Source organism: Pteronotus mesoamericanus, unplaced genomic scaffold (genome assembly GCF_021234165.1).
Source record: "Pteronotus mesoamericanus isolate MK-2021 breed Mesoamerican mustached bat unplaced genomic scaffold, CSHL_Meso_final contig_163, whole genome shotgun sequence".
NCBI classification, from domain to species: domain Eukaryota; kingdom Metazoa; phylum Chordata; class Mammalia; order Chiroptera; family Mormoopidae; genus Pteronotus; species Pteronotus mesoamericanus.
Window position 1 is genome coordinate 3,482,371 of NW_026555064.1, and position 20,617 is coordinate 3,502,987.

At 36.8% G+C, this 20,617-nt stretch overlaps 1 protein-coding gene across 2 annotated transcripts in view; it reads left to right on the plus strand.

Moving 5' to 3' along the window:
• LRBA (LPS responsive beige-like anchor protein) overlaps positions 1–20,617 on the plus strand; it is a 520,386-nt gene that overhangs the window by 98,559 nt on the left and 401,210 nt on the right. For both annotated transcript variants that reach the window (XM_054562615.1, XM_054562626.1), the window contains exons 23-30: positions 3,887–4,945; positions 5,901–6,079; positions 6,942–7,095; positions 7,465–7,645; positions 11,353–11,480; positions 11,963–12,070; positions 15,144–15,303; positions 18,223–18,670. In XM_054562615.1, the coding sequence (XP_054418590.1) occupies positions 3,887–4,945; positions 5,901–6,079; positions 6,942–7,095; positions 7,465–7,645; positions 11,353–11,480; positions 11,963–12,070; positions 15,144–15,303; positions 18,223–18,670 (2,417 nt within the window). The remainder of the gene's footprint in view (positions 1–3,886; positions 4,946–5,900; positions 6,080–6,941; positions 7,096–7,464; positions 7,646–11,352; positions 11,481–11,962; positions 12,071–15,143; positions 15,304–18,222; positions 18,671–20,617) is intronic.

A 20,617-nucleotide genomic window follows, 5' to 3' on the forward strand; every position in this document is an offset into this window, starting at 1 on the left:
ACATATAATTTTCTTTCAGAAACTATGATCATATTTATGATACTGTACAGTGATTTTCACTTAATGATTTACTTCTGACATGAGTTTTAGTTCATTGATCTTTATTTTTTGTGTGTGTTTCAATAAAGCTCTATTTAGAACAGCGGGCGGCGGCTGGATTTAGTGCGGTGCTGCAGTTTGTGGCCCTGCCCTAGAACACTGCTAGGGAAACCTGTGCGCTTCTGCTCAGGTTGTCACCGTGCTGTAGTGGAGAAAAGCTTCGGACTCCCGCAGTCCTGGATTCAGTGTCCTGTGGAAGAACTTGCGCACGTTATTAAACTTCTCTGACTCTTATCTTAATTCATTCACCAGAAAATGTAAATGAAAGAGAGTGATGAATGTACTGTGCCTTCTCAGTACCTGGAAAATAGAGGAATGGGTGAAAGAGTTACTTGTTCCTTTTCTCATTTCCCTTATTCCTTCTTAGCTTAGTTTCTAAGATGCCAAAGTGTTTTGGTATTTCTGTTGCTCTTGGTATGTGTTGCCACACTGCTGCTTAGAACTTGCTAGCCCCGTATGTTGTTACCAGTGGTATATCCCTGTTTCCTCCACGGCTTTACTAGTATTGGGTAATTTAATTAAAAAAATAATTTTTATGTAAGTATGGTTGGTAAACAATATTATATTAGTTTCAGATATACAGTGTAGTGATTTGACGTTTATATACCTTATAGTACGATCATCACGCTAATGCTAGTAATCATGTATCACCATGCAAACGTATCACAGTATTATCAGCTATATTCCCATTCCCATTTTTCTTTTTTAATTTTGAAGCTGGTATTACTTTATTTTTCAAGTATATTAAGTAATAAAACCTCAACATTTTCAGCATTTTTGATTACCGCCCACCTGCTTCCCTTCTGGCAACCATTTGTTTGATCTCTATTTCTGTGAGTCTGGTCTTTTTATTCTTGTTTTTTATTTTGTTGTTGTTTCCTTACAGGGATTTTAATGGCTGCATGTTTTTAGGTGTATATATAGTGTATCATTATGGAGAAGTAAAGTTAAAAGTAAAAGCTGTAGCTTTGATATAATTAGTATTGGATGCTCTCAGACCACTTGTAATTCTAGGGAGTGATTAAGTGATTCAAGTTTACTTTTGATATTGTGACATTTTTCAAAATTTTATTTGGAAAAATTGGTTGAGGTGATTTTTAAAAAAAAATCTCTGATCTTCTTCAGGGGAGGATGGAGAGGTCTGAGTACTTCCTGTACCTGCCATTTCTCAAATTCCTTCACCTTAAAATATTCAGTATACCAACATGCTGTACTTTGGGGTACTGTCTTCTGGACCCCATCCAAATATATTACCTGTTCAAAAAAATTTTAAGTTTATTACAAGATGAACATACATGCTTATTATATATGTGACTTGTTTTCTTCATAGGATTTTTTTCCCCTTTGTTATTGAACTTAAGCTATTTTCATAACTAATTTCTCTGAGGTAGTTCCCTTTGGGTAGCATAGGCTTTATTCTTCATTTTTCTCTAGTCAGAATGTATCTGGGTAGCATTGAAGATGACTGGTTCTAACCACAGTATTTATATTTGTAAACAAGGTGCTTTGTGTAAAATCAGTAAATTTTTAAAAACAAATATTTATAATTTGATTGCAATGGTTATATCTGTTACCTTATAGCATTGTTGTGGCAAGGTGCTAGATCAGTGTCTTTGTGGAAGGTACTTTGTGTGGTGGTGATCATTTTGAGCTATGCTTATGGATACTACCCCATAAGGGGAGATTCTGCTATTTTAAAGATAGGTCTTATTTATCAGCTGTAGAAAGGTTGGTAACCTAGGAATTATAAGTTAGCATATCATATTCAGCTTGTATTTTTATAGGAAAATAAAATACATTGAAAAAGATGCATTTGCTTAAAAAAGAAAGCCTGTTCCTAAACATTGCCTAACATTTAAAAGTCTAAATTTTTATAGGTTAAAAAAATTAAATATATTATTAAGATGTTAATTTCTTGCATTCATCTTTTATCTCTTAATTAGTGAATTTAAGTGCTAATTTAGCTGAAAGTAATGGCAAGAGAAATGTCATACTTGCTCACGAGTATCTCTAAATAGTAGTTTATAGAAGTGCTTTCCAAATATTGCAAATAGCTATAGATTAGCTATCAAATGCTTGTGAAGATTAATGACTAGTCTTTTAGCTGGGTAATTTAGAACAATATCTGGTAATTAATTAGGAATTATCAGTCACAAATACCATTAGTAAAATGGTGTCAAAAAAGATAACAGCAGTGATAATTACTTATTTGCCATTTTGCTTTTAGGCTATTGGAGTACACTAAGGGGAAATTAAAAAATCAACTTCAGTATTTTAAAAGCTATTTTACTATTCATATTTCCAGAAGAAACTGTAAACAAGTTGGTTTGCTTAGGAAAGGCAAAGCACTACTTAGAACGAATTTGACTACAAATGGGATGGCAGGTACAATCCATTGTATACATGAACTAGTTTTGTCCAAAAGAAAAATAAATGTTCTGGTACATTTTTGACACCTTGGAGTCAGATATTTAGGCTTTCAAGTTCCTGCAGAGAGGGTTCCAAAGCCCCCAGGCAAGACATCCTGGATGCAGAACTAGCAAGAGGTTTGTTGATAAATTTTATAATAAAAAAATTTTTAAAAATCCTTAATTTGAATAAAGTAATAGCAAATGATTATTGACAACTAAATTCATTCTAAAACACTGACTATTGTAGAAATAAATGGTCTATTTTCAAAATTGCTGTGTAGTTGGTAGTTACATGACTTGTGTTCCTTAGGTGAGTACAGAATATTACACACTGTGTTAGAGATTTTGAATTTTATTCTGAGTGAGGGAGGACCATTAGATAATTCTGAGTAAGAAGGAGACATACTCTGATTTCTTAAAGTATCAGTTTATTTCGGAAGCTGATTTTCAGGAGAACATTTATGCATCGATACAGTCATCACTTAAGGAATACAAGTCTCGTAAGTACCAACTGCACAGTGCACTATAATTTTTTTGACAGGCATTTCTCATTGAAATACCAGTGACAGTCACGTAATGGTTGGCTGTAAGATAATAATCCTTGAAAAGATAAAATAATAAACCTTTGACATTAAAAATCACATCACCCTCTTTTATACTTTTCCTCTAATCAATTTTTTTCCATTTAGTTGGGTAAAAGGCTAAACATGATATGGGAATGTTCACAGTGTTGAATACTTGGTAGTCACTCACATACAAGTGGAATGAGCAGGTGCATGGATAGATTAACTGGAACTTTCAGACTATTTGTGACCTGTTCAGGCTTTGAATATTATGGTTGACCTTTGGGGAAGGGTTTGATTTTATTTTCACTGCTAAAAGATTTTGTATTCTTTAGCTTAGTGAGAAAAACTTTTAGCTTAATATATGGAGAGCTGCTCTAATTGTGAGTATTATTAATTGATAGTTTTTAGTCACTGCTGAGGATAAATCACAGGGAAATGAGTTTTCATTGCTGTCTAAACAATGTATTATGTAGTTCACCAAGCACTCTTCAATGGTACATACTTAGATCCTGGTACAAGTTAATAGAGGCCAGTAGAATGGTGTTTTCCTTTCCTATACATCTTTAAGAATAGTCTAAATAGCTATATGTTCTTATTGTGTTTTGATGCCATACTACCTACTAGCATTAAAATTAGTTACTATTTTTTTGTTTAGAATTTTGTGATTGACTTATCATTTTATAAGAATGTTAAGGAAAATTGTTTTATTGCGTTATATGAATAGTGTATCTGAGAAATTGTTGTATTTTATGTTCTTCATGCTTTGTTCACTTTTTGCATATTTTGACTGACGGCATGTCTTTCATCTAGGTCACTTTTGAAATACACAAAGAAAACCTTGCTAACATATTTAGGGAACACCAGGGAAACAGTGGTGAAGAAATAGAGCCGTGCCCTTCAAGTTCAGTTCCAGCAGTCTCCGGTGTTAGCAGGGACGCCCGTGTTTCTGGAGGATCCCCACAGCCAGATACAAAGGATTCTCCTGTGTCGCCTCATGTCATCAGAAATAATGATGAAAAGTCCAGGATTGAGAAGACAAGTTCAGCAGACTCTGCGTCCAGCATTGAACTGCAAACGCACAATATGTCTGATGAAGGAAGGAGAACTGGGCAAGGAAATCAGGAGTTCCTGGATCAAGTCCCTTTAGAGGAAACATCGATAAGTGAAACAAATAATGCCGGTGATTTAGAAGTTGCTTCTGACATAATAGAAGCTGGGACTGTTCCCTCTGATAGTTTGAAAACCGTTGACAAAGATACAACTGTCAGAGAAGTAACTGCTTCAGTAAGTTCTCCTTCAGAAGAGGATGCTTCAGAGGCACCAGAATTGTTGGATAAGTCTACAGTGGAGGAAGAAGATGATGATGACTATGTGGAACTGAAGGCCGACACTAGTCCTGCTGAGGGAGCCAGTCCATCCCCAGAGCCTCAAGAGAATTGTCTGTCTCCAGGTGCAGCTGAAGCCAGGGAAAGGCTGGATGTGTTTAGTAATGACCAAAAATTAGTATTTCAAGAGGAGGAACCTGTAAGTAAGAAGCAAACTGATTCTGAAACTCAAGATTCTAAAGATTCTGGAGTCCTGACTGTGCCAGCATCAGGGTCTTCAGCTACCTCATCAGACACTGCTGCTTCCCAAACACCTGAGCAGTCAGACAGTGGTCAGATGCTGGAGGGAGGGAAGAAAACAACTAACTTGGCTGGAGAGACCAAAGTAATTAATGCTCGTGGTAATGCCTGTGAGTCTCCTCCTCCTCCTGAGCAGAGGATTGCGAAGTTGGATGTTTCCAGTGTTGCCACAGATACGGAGAGACTGGAATTGAAGGCCAGTACAAACGTGGAGGCATCTCAGCCTCTTCAGCCTGTGCTTGAGGTGACTATGTCGTCTTCCTGAAATGTATTTGCATGAGTTAAAGTAGAGCAAGTGTATATACTTACATTTTAAAATATTTTGGATTTAGTTGTATCTTACTTGCAATTACATAAATGCAGTGAACGTAAAGATTGTATTTCGTTAGCCCAACATTTGGCTTTTAGTATGTGTTCATTTAATGGCAATTTTTATTATTTTGACCACAGCATCACCAAAAGTTACTACTTCTGATTTTCAGGATTGGCAAAATTTTAGTTTATAAAGCAAACATTGGAAATGCTTGCCTTTTACCCTTTATTTGAAACTCAAACATAGTGAACACATTAGTTTTTCTACAAAATCTAGGATTACACTCCTGCAGAACTACCTGCTAGTGTATATTTTTTTACACAAAGTATGTTGGTTTAAAATTACTCCATGAAGTCTGTTTACTTGGTAAGAGGGAGGCGCGTCTGTGAGATCGGAGAGTCCCAGCTTTCTCCTTTACCAGACTCTCAGAGAATTCATGAGACAATGGTAGTTGCATATTTATTTCTTACTTTTTTCTAAACTTTTTCTCCCTCCTTCCTTTTTCATTGGTTTCTTCTTTATTTTGCTGCCTTTTTTGTTTGTTCTCAATTCCAGCCACTTTACAAACCAGATACTGCTTTTTTCATGTTAATATTCAAAACAAATAACTCCTTGAATTCCATTATAAAATGCTACATTAACTGGTGATATTACTAACATGGTTCCAAGCTAATTATTTTGAATTGTGGTAGTTTAGTATATTTGATAACTGCTTTAAGTGTATTACAGTATTGTTAGTAGTCATTAATAATTTCCTTTAATTTGGTTCTGTAGTATCTTAAAATATGTTTGTTAGATGGATTGCATAGAAGCTATTAAATTGCTTATTAATGCCATCCTTTGCAATTGAACTAATTTTATTCCTCTTTTTAATTTTCTGCATTAGACATCAAGACAGCAGGAGCAGTCAGGGCAAGGAGTAGCCCCAGATGCTGTTAATGGACAGAGGAGAGATTCCAGATCGACTGTGTTTCGTATTCCTGAGTTCAGATGGTCTCAGATGCATCAGCGTTTGCTCACTGACCTCTTATTTTCAATAGAAACAGATATACAGATGTGGAGAAGGTTTGTCCATATGTTTGTTATAGAAGATATGTGTAAACTTCAGCCTTCATTTTCAAAGAAATTTACAGAGTTAACATTTTGGAGTGGATTTCAGGTATTTGGTTAAGAAAGAGAATGTAAATTCTTTCTATGGTAAGGTTTTACCGAAATAACTTTTATTCTCCATTATTAAAGTGAGTTACCCCATTTGGACTACAAAAGCTTGAAAATCAGAATTTTCTTTTAAGAAAATTTGCTGAACATTTATTTTCTGTAGCATATTTTACAGCATATAATTCACCTAAGGGTAGATCTACCAAATGGGTTTACTTTTAGAAGTACTAATAAAATAGGGATTTAGGAATAATAACTTCTACAGTGAATTTTTGGTATAAAAAAGTCTGTGTTTTTCAGATTATCCTTGATTGTATGATTTAGGGTTTTAAAAGGGCCTAATTTGTTTAATGTTAATTATATACTACTTTTATTCTGTTTATAAGCATTTTATGGCATTCTCTAAGAAAATGTTAGTAGAAAATTCATTTTCATTAGCACATTTAGCACCATTTACCTCCTTAATTTCTGCCACATGGCTTCTGAGTTTTGCCCCTGGTTAGGATAATTTAGTTCAACTTTTTATATCAAGTGTCAGATGAATAGTATTTATGTTTCAGCACTGGAAAAGGGCTGGATAGTAACTGCTGACATGGAATGGTCCGCACCTCCTGAGGAAGTGTACACCCCCAAATGCCTGCTGCGTCAGTATCTTACTCAGCTTTCAAGAGGAAGCAAAAGCACCTTCTTATCCTCCCTCCCCTCAAGTAGGCAAATTGTGATTTCCTTTCTTTAGCTTTATCAGTAAACATCATTTATCTTTGGACAGCCATTCAACAAAGACAGTTATGGACTTCGTGAATAGCAGTGATAATGTCATCTTTGTACACAACACAATTCATCTCATCTCTCAAGTGATGGACAATATGGTCATGGCTTGTGGGGGTATACTGCCATTGCTTTCAGCTGCTACATCGGCTACAGTAAGGACTTAACTACTATATAAAATTGGTGTGAAAACATGACTTTTATGCATCTTTATTGATTAAAACTTGAATGTGGTGGTTACTATGCATTAGAGGTGCTGTAAATCAAAAGCAACAGGAATGAAAGGACTAAGAGGAATGTTGATTTCTTAGGGTTGTATCAGCTAGTGCATATGACATGATTGACGTGCTTCACCTGTATGTCTCCTTTGCCCTTTTTAGATGAAATGATAAGGAAATCACTCTGTGGTACTAGATTTCTGAAAACCTGGCTTTTTGTAACGTTAGAGCTTTGGGGGATGTATGTAATAAAAATTAGATTTTTATCAGAATATAGATGTAATTGTCAAACTTTATTCCTTACAGCATGAGCTGGAGAATATTGAACCTACTCAGGGCCTCTCAATAGAAGCCTCTGTGACGTTTTTGCAGAGGCTGATCAGCCTTGTGGACGTGCTCATCTTTGCAAGTTCTCTTGGCTTTACTGAAATAGAAGCTGAAAAAAACATGTCATCTGGAGGAATTTTGCGGCAGTGTCTCCGACTAGGTGAGCTGTTAAAACCCGATAGTTAGGAATTTACTTGAAAATTTTTCAGTAACCCAGTTAGAGTAAATTGAATATTATCTTTCTCCTATTGGGCAAATGTGTGGTCGTCATTTCGTCACTTGCTGCGTTTTTAACTTGTAGGGAGGGAAGGACTGTGTATGTCCTGTGCTATAGTAGTAGTTTGACAAGTTGGATAGAAGATGAAGGATGTGTTTTGAAAAAGCAACTAAGTAGATTCTGGTCAGCATTGCTTCCTCTTCCCTAATTATTTTTTTTGCTCTAATCTAGTACTTCTCAAATTAAAAACAACAACAACAACTTAACACATGAATCATCAGAGAAGATCTTGTTAAAATTCTGATTACATGATATAGGTCTGGAATGAGGCCTCAGATGGTCATTCCAGCAGGTCCCGGGTAATGTGCAAATTGCCACTTATAAAGACAGTCACAGGACGTGGGGTACAACATGGAGAGTATAGTCACTAATATTCTAATGACAATATATGGTGTCAGGCACTAGACTTATGGGGGGGATTGCTTCATAAATTATACATGTCTAATCACTGTGCTGTACACCTGAAACTAATATAACAGTATTTGTCAACTGTAATTGATAAATAAAAAAATTATTTAAAAAAGAAAAGATAGAAGATAATTCATACACATGAATCACCGGGGAGGATCTTGTTAAAATGCAGATTAGCTTATATGGGTCTGGGATGAGGCTTAAGTTTGTCTAAGAAGTCCAGGTGATGGTGATGTTGCTTCTCTTGCTAATACACTTGAGAAGCAGGGCTGTAAGCTAGCATCATTCCAGCACAGCCTTTATCCCAACAGGCTGTGGTAATTTGTTAAAGCAGGTAATTAAGTGATTAAATCTGTTCTCCTGGAGGCAATCATCCTTAGGGAAAAGTTAAAGTACATGAAAAGAATTGTTAGTGTTAAGGGCTTCTTTGGATGAACAAAAAATTGTTTTTCTTAATGCAGGAGGTTTCCCATATCCAGTTGTAAGTGCTGAGACTTTGTTGTTGATTTGCTTCCTAAATGGGGGGAAGTAGGTGGAAAGAGAGAGACCAGAAAATGGATGCAGAACCGCCACAGGCCACGGCTTAGAAAGGTAGATCGGAGACAAGGAATCTGTGAAAATACCGCATTAGAAGTGGAAAGTCTAATTAATGAACTATTTTCCCATTATTTAGTAAGAATATGTTACATAAACTGAGATATATTTGTTCTTAGTCTTTTTTGGTACAATGATTAATCTTACTCGCGATGCTATTCGGAGTACTTTTAAACTTAGGATGTTCTAACGAACTTGGTATAACAATTTTAAGGAAGCTGTAACATTTTAAGTAAGAAAACGTCCAGTGATGAACAAAACAAAGCAAGCTTTCATTTACTAAGTACTGTAATTTGTCATTATTGCTGATTTTCACAATGGGTCAGCATTCCTTTTTTTTTTTCCATGAGGAAAGTCAAGCTCAGAGAAAACAGGCAACTTAAAAATTCAAAATATATATTGGTGAAGTTGGAATGTGAATACAGAAGTTTGTTTAGTGTTTCTACTCTTTCTCTGTTACAGTGTACTTCCTTAAACCTTTCATTGGCAATATAATGAAAATATTTAGGCTCCATTGCTTTTGTTAATGCTGTTTAAAAAAACTTTACACTTTCCTAAAAAGAGTACATTTCAAGAATTAAAAATACATGGATATACTAGCATGCTTTGCTATACTCAAGAAGCATTAGATTCAGAAACTAGGGAATATTGTATTGCCCTCATTTTCAGAGCTGTAGAAAAAAATAAAGAGAAAATTCAATTTATCCGAGCACCATCTTTTACATATATGGACATGAGACTCAGAAAGCAACTGTTCAAGATCACTTAGTAGAGCATGGTGAACTTGGGACCCCTTGTCTTCTTATGCCTGTCCTTGTCTGAGGTTGGAAGAAGGGAGGGTACGAGGGCAACACTATAGGAAGTTACAGGTTACTTTTAGTGTTGCCCTCGTACCCTCCCTTCCTCCAACCTCAGACAGGGACAGGCATAAGAAGACAAGGGGTCACAACAAATACCATATGATCTCACCTGTAAGTGGAATCTATTCCACAGAATCAACTAATGAACAAAATAAACCACAAGCATGGAAACATGGAGCAGACTGAAAGTGACCAGAGGGGATGGGGAAGGAGGACAGTGGTGGAAAGAAGGGGAAGGGACTAGACAAAGAACATGTATGGCTGACTCATGGACACGGACAACAGAGTGGGAATTGACTGTGGGAGAGTGGGGTGGGGTGGGAGGGGTAAAGGAGGGCAAAGGGGGAAAAATGGAGATAGCTGTAATAGAATAAACAATTAAAAATAAAAATTTAAAAATAAATTAAAATCAAAAACAAAAAAAAGTAACCTGCACTTCTGAGACTGACTGACCCGAGGAAGTCTTGAATGGTTTTAAACACTGTAATGCAGACAGACTTGATTTTATGCAAACCGTGACAAAAGTAGCACTGACGTTACTTTCCTGGGCCTGATTCCGTGTCTTCCTCCTCTTCTCCCTCCCTCCCTCCATCCTTTTCTTCCAACTTTTATTGCTCATTTTTAATATCTTTCCGGATGCTACTCTTTCTCAATTTTGTGTCTGTAGCTGTGTGGTAGTGTGGTAGTGCTTACAGTCCTCACTTAAGGTGACTGTGTTTTTCCTGATTTGCTCTCTGACTCTTGTTCTGATCAGATTCCTTGAGTGCTAATGATCTGGTTGGAAATTGAGATTACATGATGTCAAGCAATTAATAGTCAGTTGTGCATTACCTAATTCATCATTTAAAATTCAAAATGAATTTCTAAATAACTCAAGTAGCTGCCCAGTTGGTGAGATGTATAGAGAAATAATTTTGGACTGCATAGCCTTTACAATCTCTTTTATGATTTTCACCTTTTAAACAGTTTTAATGAAAACCAGCAAAACATAGACCCTATAAACATTCCCTATAAATGCTATATTCTATCACCATATTAATATCATGCTGTAATCATACATTATAAGAAAAACACAAAAGTTTCCAGTTTAACTGTTTAACTTTAATGAAGGTAATAGGTTATTGTCCTAGAGTAGTTCATGTAATTAAGATTTGCTTTCTGTTTTTTTTTAGTCCCCACCTGAGGGCACGCTTACTGATTTTAGAGAGAGGGGAAGGGATGGAGAGAGAGAGGGAGAGAAATGTTGATCAGTTGCCTTCCGTAGGGGTCCCAAATGGGGACCCAACCCGCAACCTAGGCACGTGCCCTGGTGAGGAATTGAACCCGTGACCTTTTGGTTTATGGATGACACTCCAAACTACCGAGCCACACCAGGCAAGACGTTGCGTTCTGTTTTCTTGGGCATCTCTTTCAATGGTCTTTCCCCCTGTCTTTTTCTTAATGGAAGATCATAGCAAGTAGCTTAGGTGAGGCCTAAGAAGCCGCGGCCTGTTAAGATTCGTAAATTGATTCCCGCTTAGCAGTGGCCCCTACAGAGTTGCTACCAGAGTCAGAAAACAAACAGTAGGTGAGAAAGTCCAGGGGCATTTTAGGACTTTGCTGAAGGTAATCTGTTTTAAATAAAATCTTATGTAAGTTGTATTGGGTAGGTGATTTTTATCAGTTCCATAATCTTGACTACAGTTTTCTTTTCTTACCCATTCTTTTTCTTAAAATAAATAACAGTGTGTGCAGTGGCAGTCAGGAACTGCTTAGAGTGTCAGCAGCATTCACAACTGAAAATGAGGGGAGACGCAGCCAGAGGCCAGAAAACGGTGCACAGCCTGATTCCCACCGGGAGATCTGCGGCAAAGGTAAGCGTGCAGAGCCATTAATTAAATAAAAAAGCATGCTCTTGTTTTACGATTAAGGTCTTAAATTTATTTGTTCATTTCAATGTAAAGTTAAATAAATATGACAGAGGTTCTAAAATAGTTATTTTAGTCTGTGGACATAACATTCAAATATTTGTATTTAAATATACAGTAAAGATTTGCGTATACTTAATCTTGTCTGCTTTTCCAAATGTTTACTTTTCTTGTGTCTACGATACCTTTTCCCTTCAAATATGTCAATTTGTATTTCATGTGCTTGGTGAATTAGCATGAAGTTTGTTTTTTTCCCTTATAGCTCCCTTCTGTTCCCCCCACTTCTAACTCAGCATCCAAAAAAAGTACAGAGAAAGAAGTAGGGAAAACAAGTAGTTATACCCTTGTTCTTCTGGTTCCCAGAATACCATGTTTATTTTATTTTTTAAAAAAATCTGTGTAATGTGTATATATATTTTTTGTCTTAGAGTCCTGTGGACATTGTAACTGGTGGTATATCTCCAGTGAGAGATTTTGACAGGCTCCTACAAGACATGGATATTAATCGGCTTAGGGCAGTTGTCTTCAGAGACATCGTAAGTTACAATGTTTCTTTCAAGTACTCTTAGCTGAAATGTATTTCCTCAGAGGCCCAACAGTATTGAGAATGAAGAAAGAGAGAGAGAGAGAGAGAGAGAGAGAGAGAGAGTGTGTGTGTGTGTGTGGAGAGAGAGAGAGAGAGAGAGAGAATAGTTGAATAGAGAGAAGGCGGCCTAGAAACCAGATTTTTGACAATGATTTTAGAATCATAGAATATTGGAAAGTTTTATTTATATAAATGGAGCTAATATATCAGAATAATGATACTAACAAGAAGAACATACTATTATAGTTGTGTACTTTTGTAATTTCCATTTTATAAATGAGGACTCTTAGGCACAGAGAGCTCGAATAACTTAGCCAAGCTACTGGAGCTGGTGAACTGTAGGATTCAGACCCAGCTGCCTTAACTCCAGAGCATGAGGGTAATGAAATGCTCAAACTCTGAATGGCTCATTATTTTACTGAATATTGGGTATTTCCCTCCAATGGAATGTAAATATGGTATAAAGGTACATAACTAAGTGCTGTGTGTAGTGATTTTAATTTTTTAAAGATGAAAAAAGTTTTATTTTAGCTGATTTTGATATATAAAATGACCGGGTTTCATGTAGGAATTGTTCAGTCATAGAAAAAGTATAAATATGAAAATAATAGTCACTTGTGATTCTACTCACCAAGATTTGGACTATCGTCATTAGTTAATATTTATTGAGCTGTTGAGTACTAGATGCTCTATATAACATATGTGTTTTATAAACTTTGTAGCTTCAGTTTTTATTTTCTCCCCTCTAGTGCTTTAGTCCTCTCTTGAGTTCTTAACTAAGTTTTATACACGTATATAATTTGTTAATAGTATAGCTAATAGTTACTGAACACTTACTGTGTATTGAGTACAGAATTGGATGGTCTATATGTATTATCTCATTTAATTCACACAGTAATCCTATGAAAAAGATAATGTTATGAGGTTAAAAAAATCTGCTTAAGGTTGCACACCTAATAAAAGGTGAAACTCAGTTAAGCACCTGGGGAATCTAATTCTTGAAATTTTGATCTTAACCCTTTGATTCTACTGCCTCACTAGATCTCAGTTTTTTCTTTTCTTTTTGGTAGCTGCTGTTATTCCTTTAATTAAGAAACCATCAAGTTTTGCTTTTTCAGAACTCACTGACTGATTCATTTGGGGACCGACTATTGCTGATTCTTTCTTTTGGCATTCTCTTTTCTTAAGCAGGTGTTAGTCTCTTGCCTTGTAACTTTGTGTTTCCTAGAGTAATCTTTAAAAATTTAGACTAGATGATATAACTCTTTTGCTTTAAAAATTCTCTGATGTCTTCTCAAAGGACTTAAAATAAAAGCAAAACTCCTCACCCTGGCTGGCTCTGTATGATATGGCTCTTTGGAACTTTCTAACAAGTTATTATATCATGATATTTGGACAGCGAATTAGACTACTTCCTATCTACATTGTTATTTCTTAAAGTTATAAATTTAAAATTATAAAAGTATATAATCACCTTATAGGAGTTTTAGAAACAAGAAAAACCTCATAGGCCTTAAATCTTATGTCAGAGAATCTTCTAGCAAAAGCAAACTTTGATGAAGAAAGAAATGACTTACGATTGGGTATATAAGACATTATTGCCCCAAGGTTAAGAGCTAAGGTATTTAATCACTCTCATCCACATAGGCCTTTTCACCTACTATGTAGCCTTAGGAAAATTACTTCTTGAGTCCTTATTTTGTTCAGATGGGTTGGGAATGTTTATGAAGCACACAGCTCAGTGCCTGGGTCACAGTATGTGTTGAATGAGTGACAGCTACATTTTATTCCAGGGGTTCAGTTAGTAAACACTGGGCACAGTAATGGGCTAAATAAGGATTCAGGTGGGCATACGCGATTTATCACAGATTTAGAAGTTAAGACCAAGTACGTTGTTTGTCTACATTTCTGACGTAGCTGTCACTGGCAGCAGGTGTGATAGGATGGGACGGTGTGGCAGAGACCACAGGCCTGGTTAGAGAAAAGGGGCGGTTACTAAAAAAGGGAAAGGTTTTTTTTAATCTTTTTGATCCAGATTAGTAAATTCTTACACAAGAGCTTCAAAAGTGCCATAGATTCTTGTCAGGTTACAAATATGTCTTATTCTATCAAGTGGGAGTGTTCAGGTAGAGCCTGATATCCCTTTTTTTTGCCTTGAAGTTGATCATGTCCAAAGTTTTGACAATAGTTAGTGATTTTTAGTTTCATTTGTACCATTAGTTTCCATTTATTTATTTGCTAGGCATCCATGCTCTTTGTTTCCCTTATCCTAAAATTATCTGCTACTCAAAATACGGTTAATTTTCAGGATTTGGTGGACAAGTTTGAGTTTTTCTTTTAAAAAAGTTCACACTTATTTTGAGAAGTTTTGAAACAGCGATGTGTTGAAGGGCCCTTTGAAGAGGGGGAATCGGACTGAACGAGGAGGTTGCTGATGGGCAGATGTGAGGGCGGGCTCAAGAGCCCGGGGTGGGGTCTGGAACCCTTCCTGAGATCAGTCTGGTTTTCCCTTTTCTTTTTTGCATTCGCTGTATATTCTGTTCTGATACTTGGTCCATCTCTACTAGTTAACATACTCTTAATTCATTTGGCATCCTGTTCTGTGTCCGATAACCTTACCTTTTTTCTCTTGAATGTTGGTCTTTTAGGAAAACTGTTACTTCATTATTGTACGTATTTTAATTCTTACAATTAGAAGTAAAAATAGTTATTCATATATAATGGTAATTACTATTTGATTATTCCCGTGAAGTATATTAAGACATATCTCTTCAGGTTCAGTTACTTTAAAAAAAAAAAAAAAAAGGCCAACTTTTCTGTTTCTGTGTTTCACAAGCATAAAACCTCTCAGTTGTAGGCATTTTCCCAAAATACTTTGTCTGATTTTTGCTCAGTTGAATGTATTATTTTCTTCATATATCAAAGGATTTAACATGTTTCATGCTTAAATATTGTCATGTAAAATAAAATTAAGACATGCTATTTAATAGTGGCACGATGAACTACTTTTTATTTTTCTGCAGGAGGATAGCAAACAGGCTCAGTTTTTAGCCTTGGCAGTAGTGTACTTTATCTCTGTTCTTATGGTCTCGAAGTACAGAGACATTTTGGAACCTCAGAACGAGAGGTGTAGCCAGTCATTTAAGGAGACTGGCAGTGAGAGTGGGACTTTGTCCCTTCCTGGTAAGTTTCCATATTTTATTCCCTGGTATCCAAAATTCAAGTAGGACGTTACCTACTTACAGTGGTTAAAATGCTGATTCTGGAATTGAAACCCATTTATATAGAAAATGAGAGTATATACTTATTTATTAATAACAAAATATTTTACTTTATTTTAAGTACCATGTAGTTAGTTGCAATTAGAAGATTATTTCTGTTCCCTAAATGAGCCATTTAACTAAAAGGTGAGAAGATGTTATTCTCTGCAAGTCAGAGAATAATTGGAGTTATAGAAGTAGCTGCCAGTTAAAATGTATAGTTAGAAAAGCAACTATTGAATGTAGAAATAGCTGCCACCCAATAGAGATTATTTATTTATTTAATACATATTCACTGGGTACCTACTTGGTACTTGGTATATTCATGAACAAAAGGATAAAAAAGTCTGCCTTCCTGTAGTTTATATTCTTGTGAGAGGAGATAGAGAATAAGTACATGTAATGAATATGTTGTATAATATTTTAGAAGGTGGTTAATACTAAGAAAAGTCAAACAGAAAAATATCAGGAATATAACCAGGAGAAATGGAGTGTGGATATTTATCTAAGGAAAATGGGGAATTACTGGAGGGTTTTGAGTACAGGAGTTACAAAGGACTTATGTCTTTATTATGTTTTTAAAAGTTACGCTCAGGGTTCTGTGTTCAGAATATACCCTAGAGGGCAAGGGACACCCGGTGTTTTTGTTATGATTTCCTATAACATAACACATCACACTGTGTAACACATCACACTGAAGCTTGGTGGCCGGAGCCACAGCTCTTTCAGTCTTGTCCTCATGATTCTGTGAATTGTGTTTGGACAGGGCACCGTTGATAGGGCCCATCGCTGCACCAGATGGTATTTGCGGATGTTGGAAAGTCTGAGGTGGTTTTTCTGCTCATCTCTTTAGTGCCTCAGTAAGATGGCTCCCAGCTGTGGCTGATGGTCTGAAACGACTTGGCTGGGGATGTTCGCCTGGGGCTTGATACTTGTTCTCAGCTCAGTTCCTTGGTTTCCTCCATTAGTTTGGAGGGCCTCTGTCACTTCATGTGGTGTCTCTACATGTCCTCTCCAGTAAGGTAGTCATATTGTTCCCTGAGATATTCAGGGATTCCTAGAATGCAACTGCTGCCCGACCTTAAAGCTTGGGCACAGAAATGGTCGATTGTTACTTCTGACTCATTCAGTTGGTTAAAGTGAGTCAGGTCCAGCCCCGATTCAAAGACTTCTCAAGGGGTAAATAGATACCGGGAGGCACGGACCAAGAGGACCATTAATGTAACAGTCTAACATGGCCAGTTATGAGGATATTGCAGTAATCTAGGCAAGAGGTGATTGAGGGTATAGAACTAGTGACCAGGTTCTTGATGTATTTTGATGGTAGAGAAAACAGGAGGTTAAAAGAAGAAGAAATCTGAAAGATGGAGGCAGTTAAGAGTGATTATACGCAGTTGGATATGGAACATGTTCAGGCAAAGATAAATTCAGTTTTCCACTGTTGATAGCTTTTAGACATCAAAGATGTCGAGTAAGCAGTATAGATAACATCTGAGGTTGGTTTTTTTTTTTTTTTAAATTAAAGAATTTAAAAGATTTTGTTTATTCTTAGAGGGTAAGGGAGGGAGAGAGGGAGAGAAACATCAACGTGTGGTTGCCTCTTGTGTGCCCCTTACTGGGGACCTGGCCTGCATGTGCTGGGAATCAAACCCGCAACCCTTTGGTTCGCAGGCTGGCACTCAATCCACTGAGCCAAACCAGCCAGGGCTATTCGTTTGTTTTTTGATTTTTAAAACTTTGAGAGTGAATGAGACCATTACGGGAGTAACTGTTGCAAAATAAGAGGACTAAGGACTGAGTACTAAGTCCCCCAACTCAAGAAATCAGAGAGAAAAAGAAGTGAAGGAAATTAAGAAGGAACAACCAGTGAGGTAGTAGATGAAAAACTGGAAGAGCATGGTGTGTGTACGTCAAGTGAAAAAAAAGTATTATGTTGGAGGGAATAATCAGTTGCTATTGCTTTGCCAAGTGCTATTAGGACTGAGAACTGACCATTGGATTTAGTGAGATGGAGGTTTTCGGTGGCCATTGACACGATGGAGCATTTTTGTTGGAATAGAGCGATGACTTGCTGGAGGGAATGAAAGTCAAATAGAGAAAAGGGAGTGCTCCTTGTTGAACTAGATCTTAAGGATCATTTAGTTATTCATATGTATAGGGGGAGTAACAAGTTTTCTAGCAGTATGGTAGAAACCATGTTTGAGGTAGAGGTCCTAAGGTTGCTGTTCAAAGACATGGCAATGTATAAAGGCATAGCAGCCTAAAACTGTCCCATGTTCAGCACCTTGCAGGAATGTGGCGCTGTAAAGCGTAATGTGTGATGGGGTGAGTAGCAGGAGATAACGTTGGAAGTGACTAGTCGTCTGAACCCTGCTTATTGGCCACTCACTGCTTTCCATGCCTTGTGTAAGCCCAGGCATTATTATAGGTGCCGGGGAGGGGGCATTAGAGAAGACAGATTCTCCGCCCTGATGGCATTTGCGTTCTAGTGGACTTACATTATTGAAGAGCCTTGTACTTTATCCTAAGGGTTTTGGACTTTCTCTTGCAAGCCAATGGCTTTCAACCTTGTGTTGCCATCCATTGACATGCCATGTTCAGGTCGGCGGGTTTTCTCTGGTATTTTGTTATTATTTATTGTTTTTATTTTATTATATCATGTAATTTGATTATAGGGGCATTAATTCAGTACCTTTTATAGATTTATGTAATTTAATTTTGCCTTTTAGAACATGCCATAGATTTCATAATTTAGAATAATAGATGGCTAAGGACTGAATGTACCTTTTTAAAACTGGTTCTAAATGTTTTTATTGGTACTTTTCTTCTGGTTCTGGGTAAGATGTAGAAAACACACCAGCGGCTTCCAGCCCATTAACTCCAGCCTCCATGGAAGAATCTGAAAGCACGTCATCTGCTCGAAGGAGGGACTCAGGCATTGGGGAGGAAACAGCCGCTGGCGTCGGGGGCAGTACGGATGCAGCGTCTCCTCTGGCACCTCCCAGTGTCATTGCGGGCCCAGACGCAATCAGTGAGGTGCTGTGCACTCTTTCTTTAGAAGTCAATAAATCTCAGGAAAACAAAAATGATGGAGGAAATGAGTTGGATAACAAGGCTGCACCATCAGTTCCAGTTTCAAAAAATGTCAACGTAAAGGACATCCTCCGCAGCCTGGTTAACATACCAGCAGATGGAGTCTCCGTGGATCCTGCCCTTCTGCCACCACCCTGCCTCGGGGCTCTTGGTGATCTGTCTGTGGAGCAGCCTGTGCAGTTCAGATCTTTTGACAGGTACTGTAAATAGTTTTTGGTTTTTGTATGCTTATATTTATAAGTTGTCCAGATTTAAAGGGTAAACAAGACTTTAACTCTGCAAAATTTATAGCTTCAACACTAAAAATGGATGTTTTGATCTAGTTTGTAAAAATTGCAGGGATGTTTTTGTTTTATAGTTTGCCATTTCAAATTTTCACTTATCAATACTACCATAAGATGATTTAAAAACAATTTTAAAATTACATTGGCAAGTTATATGTTAAATATTTGTTTGTTTCTTGCAACTTAGAAGTCACCTGTACCTTTAAAGATGGCTGCCTCTCACACTCTTGCTGTTAGCACTGCGCCAGCCTTTGAGGAAAAAAGGGCCAGTCTGTGGGTCCCCCAGGCTCAAATCCAGCCTGGCACTCAGAGCCCTGGCAGCATGAGGATGCAGACGGTGGCTTTCTGACTCTGCTGCTTCTGCTGACCTACGAAGCCTTTGGCTGATTTGCCTGACATTTTTCTTTACCTATTAATACATTTTCTGGAATTCTACCTACAAGACATGTATCTATTAGTTATTAAACACATTTTTTCAAAAACCAGTATTTTTATCTGGAAACAAGCTCTAACTTTAAACTCAGGTTGTCAGTTAGAAGAACTTTTATTTTTGAGTCCTTTGAAAATAAGTTTGCATAATACTCCATCCTCTTTGAATATTTTATATTTTCTATATAACCACAATACATTCATCAAAATAAGAAAAGTAACATTGATAAAACACTACCCTTTAATCTTCACATACCTTCCAAATTTTACTCATTGTCTCAATAATGCCCCTTTTATAGTAGAAGGATCCAGTTCAGAATAATGTGTTGCATTTTGTTGTGTCTTTATTCTCCTTTGATCTGGAAGAACAGTTCCTTAGTCTTCCCTTGGATTTAATGATCTTGCTGCTTTAGAAAATGATAGCACTGATGTTTTGTAGACTGTTTCTCAGTTTAGATTTGTCTAATGCTTCCTCAGGATTAGATTCAAGTTTATGCATCTTTTTGGCAGGACTATCACAAAGGTGACGCTACATATTACATCCTATCATCTGGCACATCGTTTTATCCCATTATTGGTGATGTTCATTCTGAAGAGTTACTAAAATGGTGTTCTGTGGGTTTCGCACTGTTAAGGTACTCCTTGTGAAGAGGCGGTGCTTCTCTGAAGCTGGATTGTCCACATCAAATTCAGTTCATTCTATGGCCCCATGACTTTCTGTGTTATTCAGTGGATTATAATTTGTTGTCGACATTATTTATGTTGATGCTTAGATTGTCTTCGATTTGGGCAGTGGGATTCCCTTCCAGTGGGCTTCTATTTTCTTTTGATACATTCTTTTCAGAATGTCCCTCTGTCTGGGTGTTTATTTCTTTGGGTCTCCTGTTCTCTTTGTTTCTTCTCATCTTCCCATTTTCTATTTCAGGTTTGCTGTGTGTTGGCACATGGGATATCCAAACTGGTTGAAATTCTTTATGATAATTAAGATGCTCTGAAAGAACACAAGGAAAATGTAATTTTAGTGGAGAATTTGTTGAATGTGTTTGCCATCGTCCTTTGCCATTTTATCCCCTCTGCCACTATTTAAAGTGTTAAGTCAATGTCTTGGAGTGATGAGATCAGCAGAGTCTAATTTCCAGAAAAACAGAACATTGGTATATCAATTGGTTGTTAGATTCCAGTGTACTTTTCATTTTTTTAAATAGCTTTATAATGTAGGAATTAAAGTAATGACTTTAGTAATCAGACAAAACTGAGTTTGAATTCTGGCTGTATCACTTATTAGTGAATTTAGACCAGTTACATTATCGCCCCGAGCCTCAGTTCCCTTATCCCTAAATTGTGTAATGCTATAAAGGAGACTATAAAGGAGAAAAAAAAAAAAAGCAGAACAGTAGGTATTGATATGAGATGATACTGAAGATATATTAC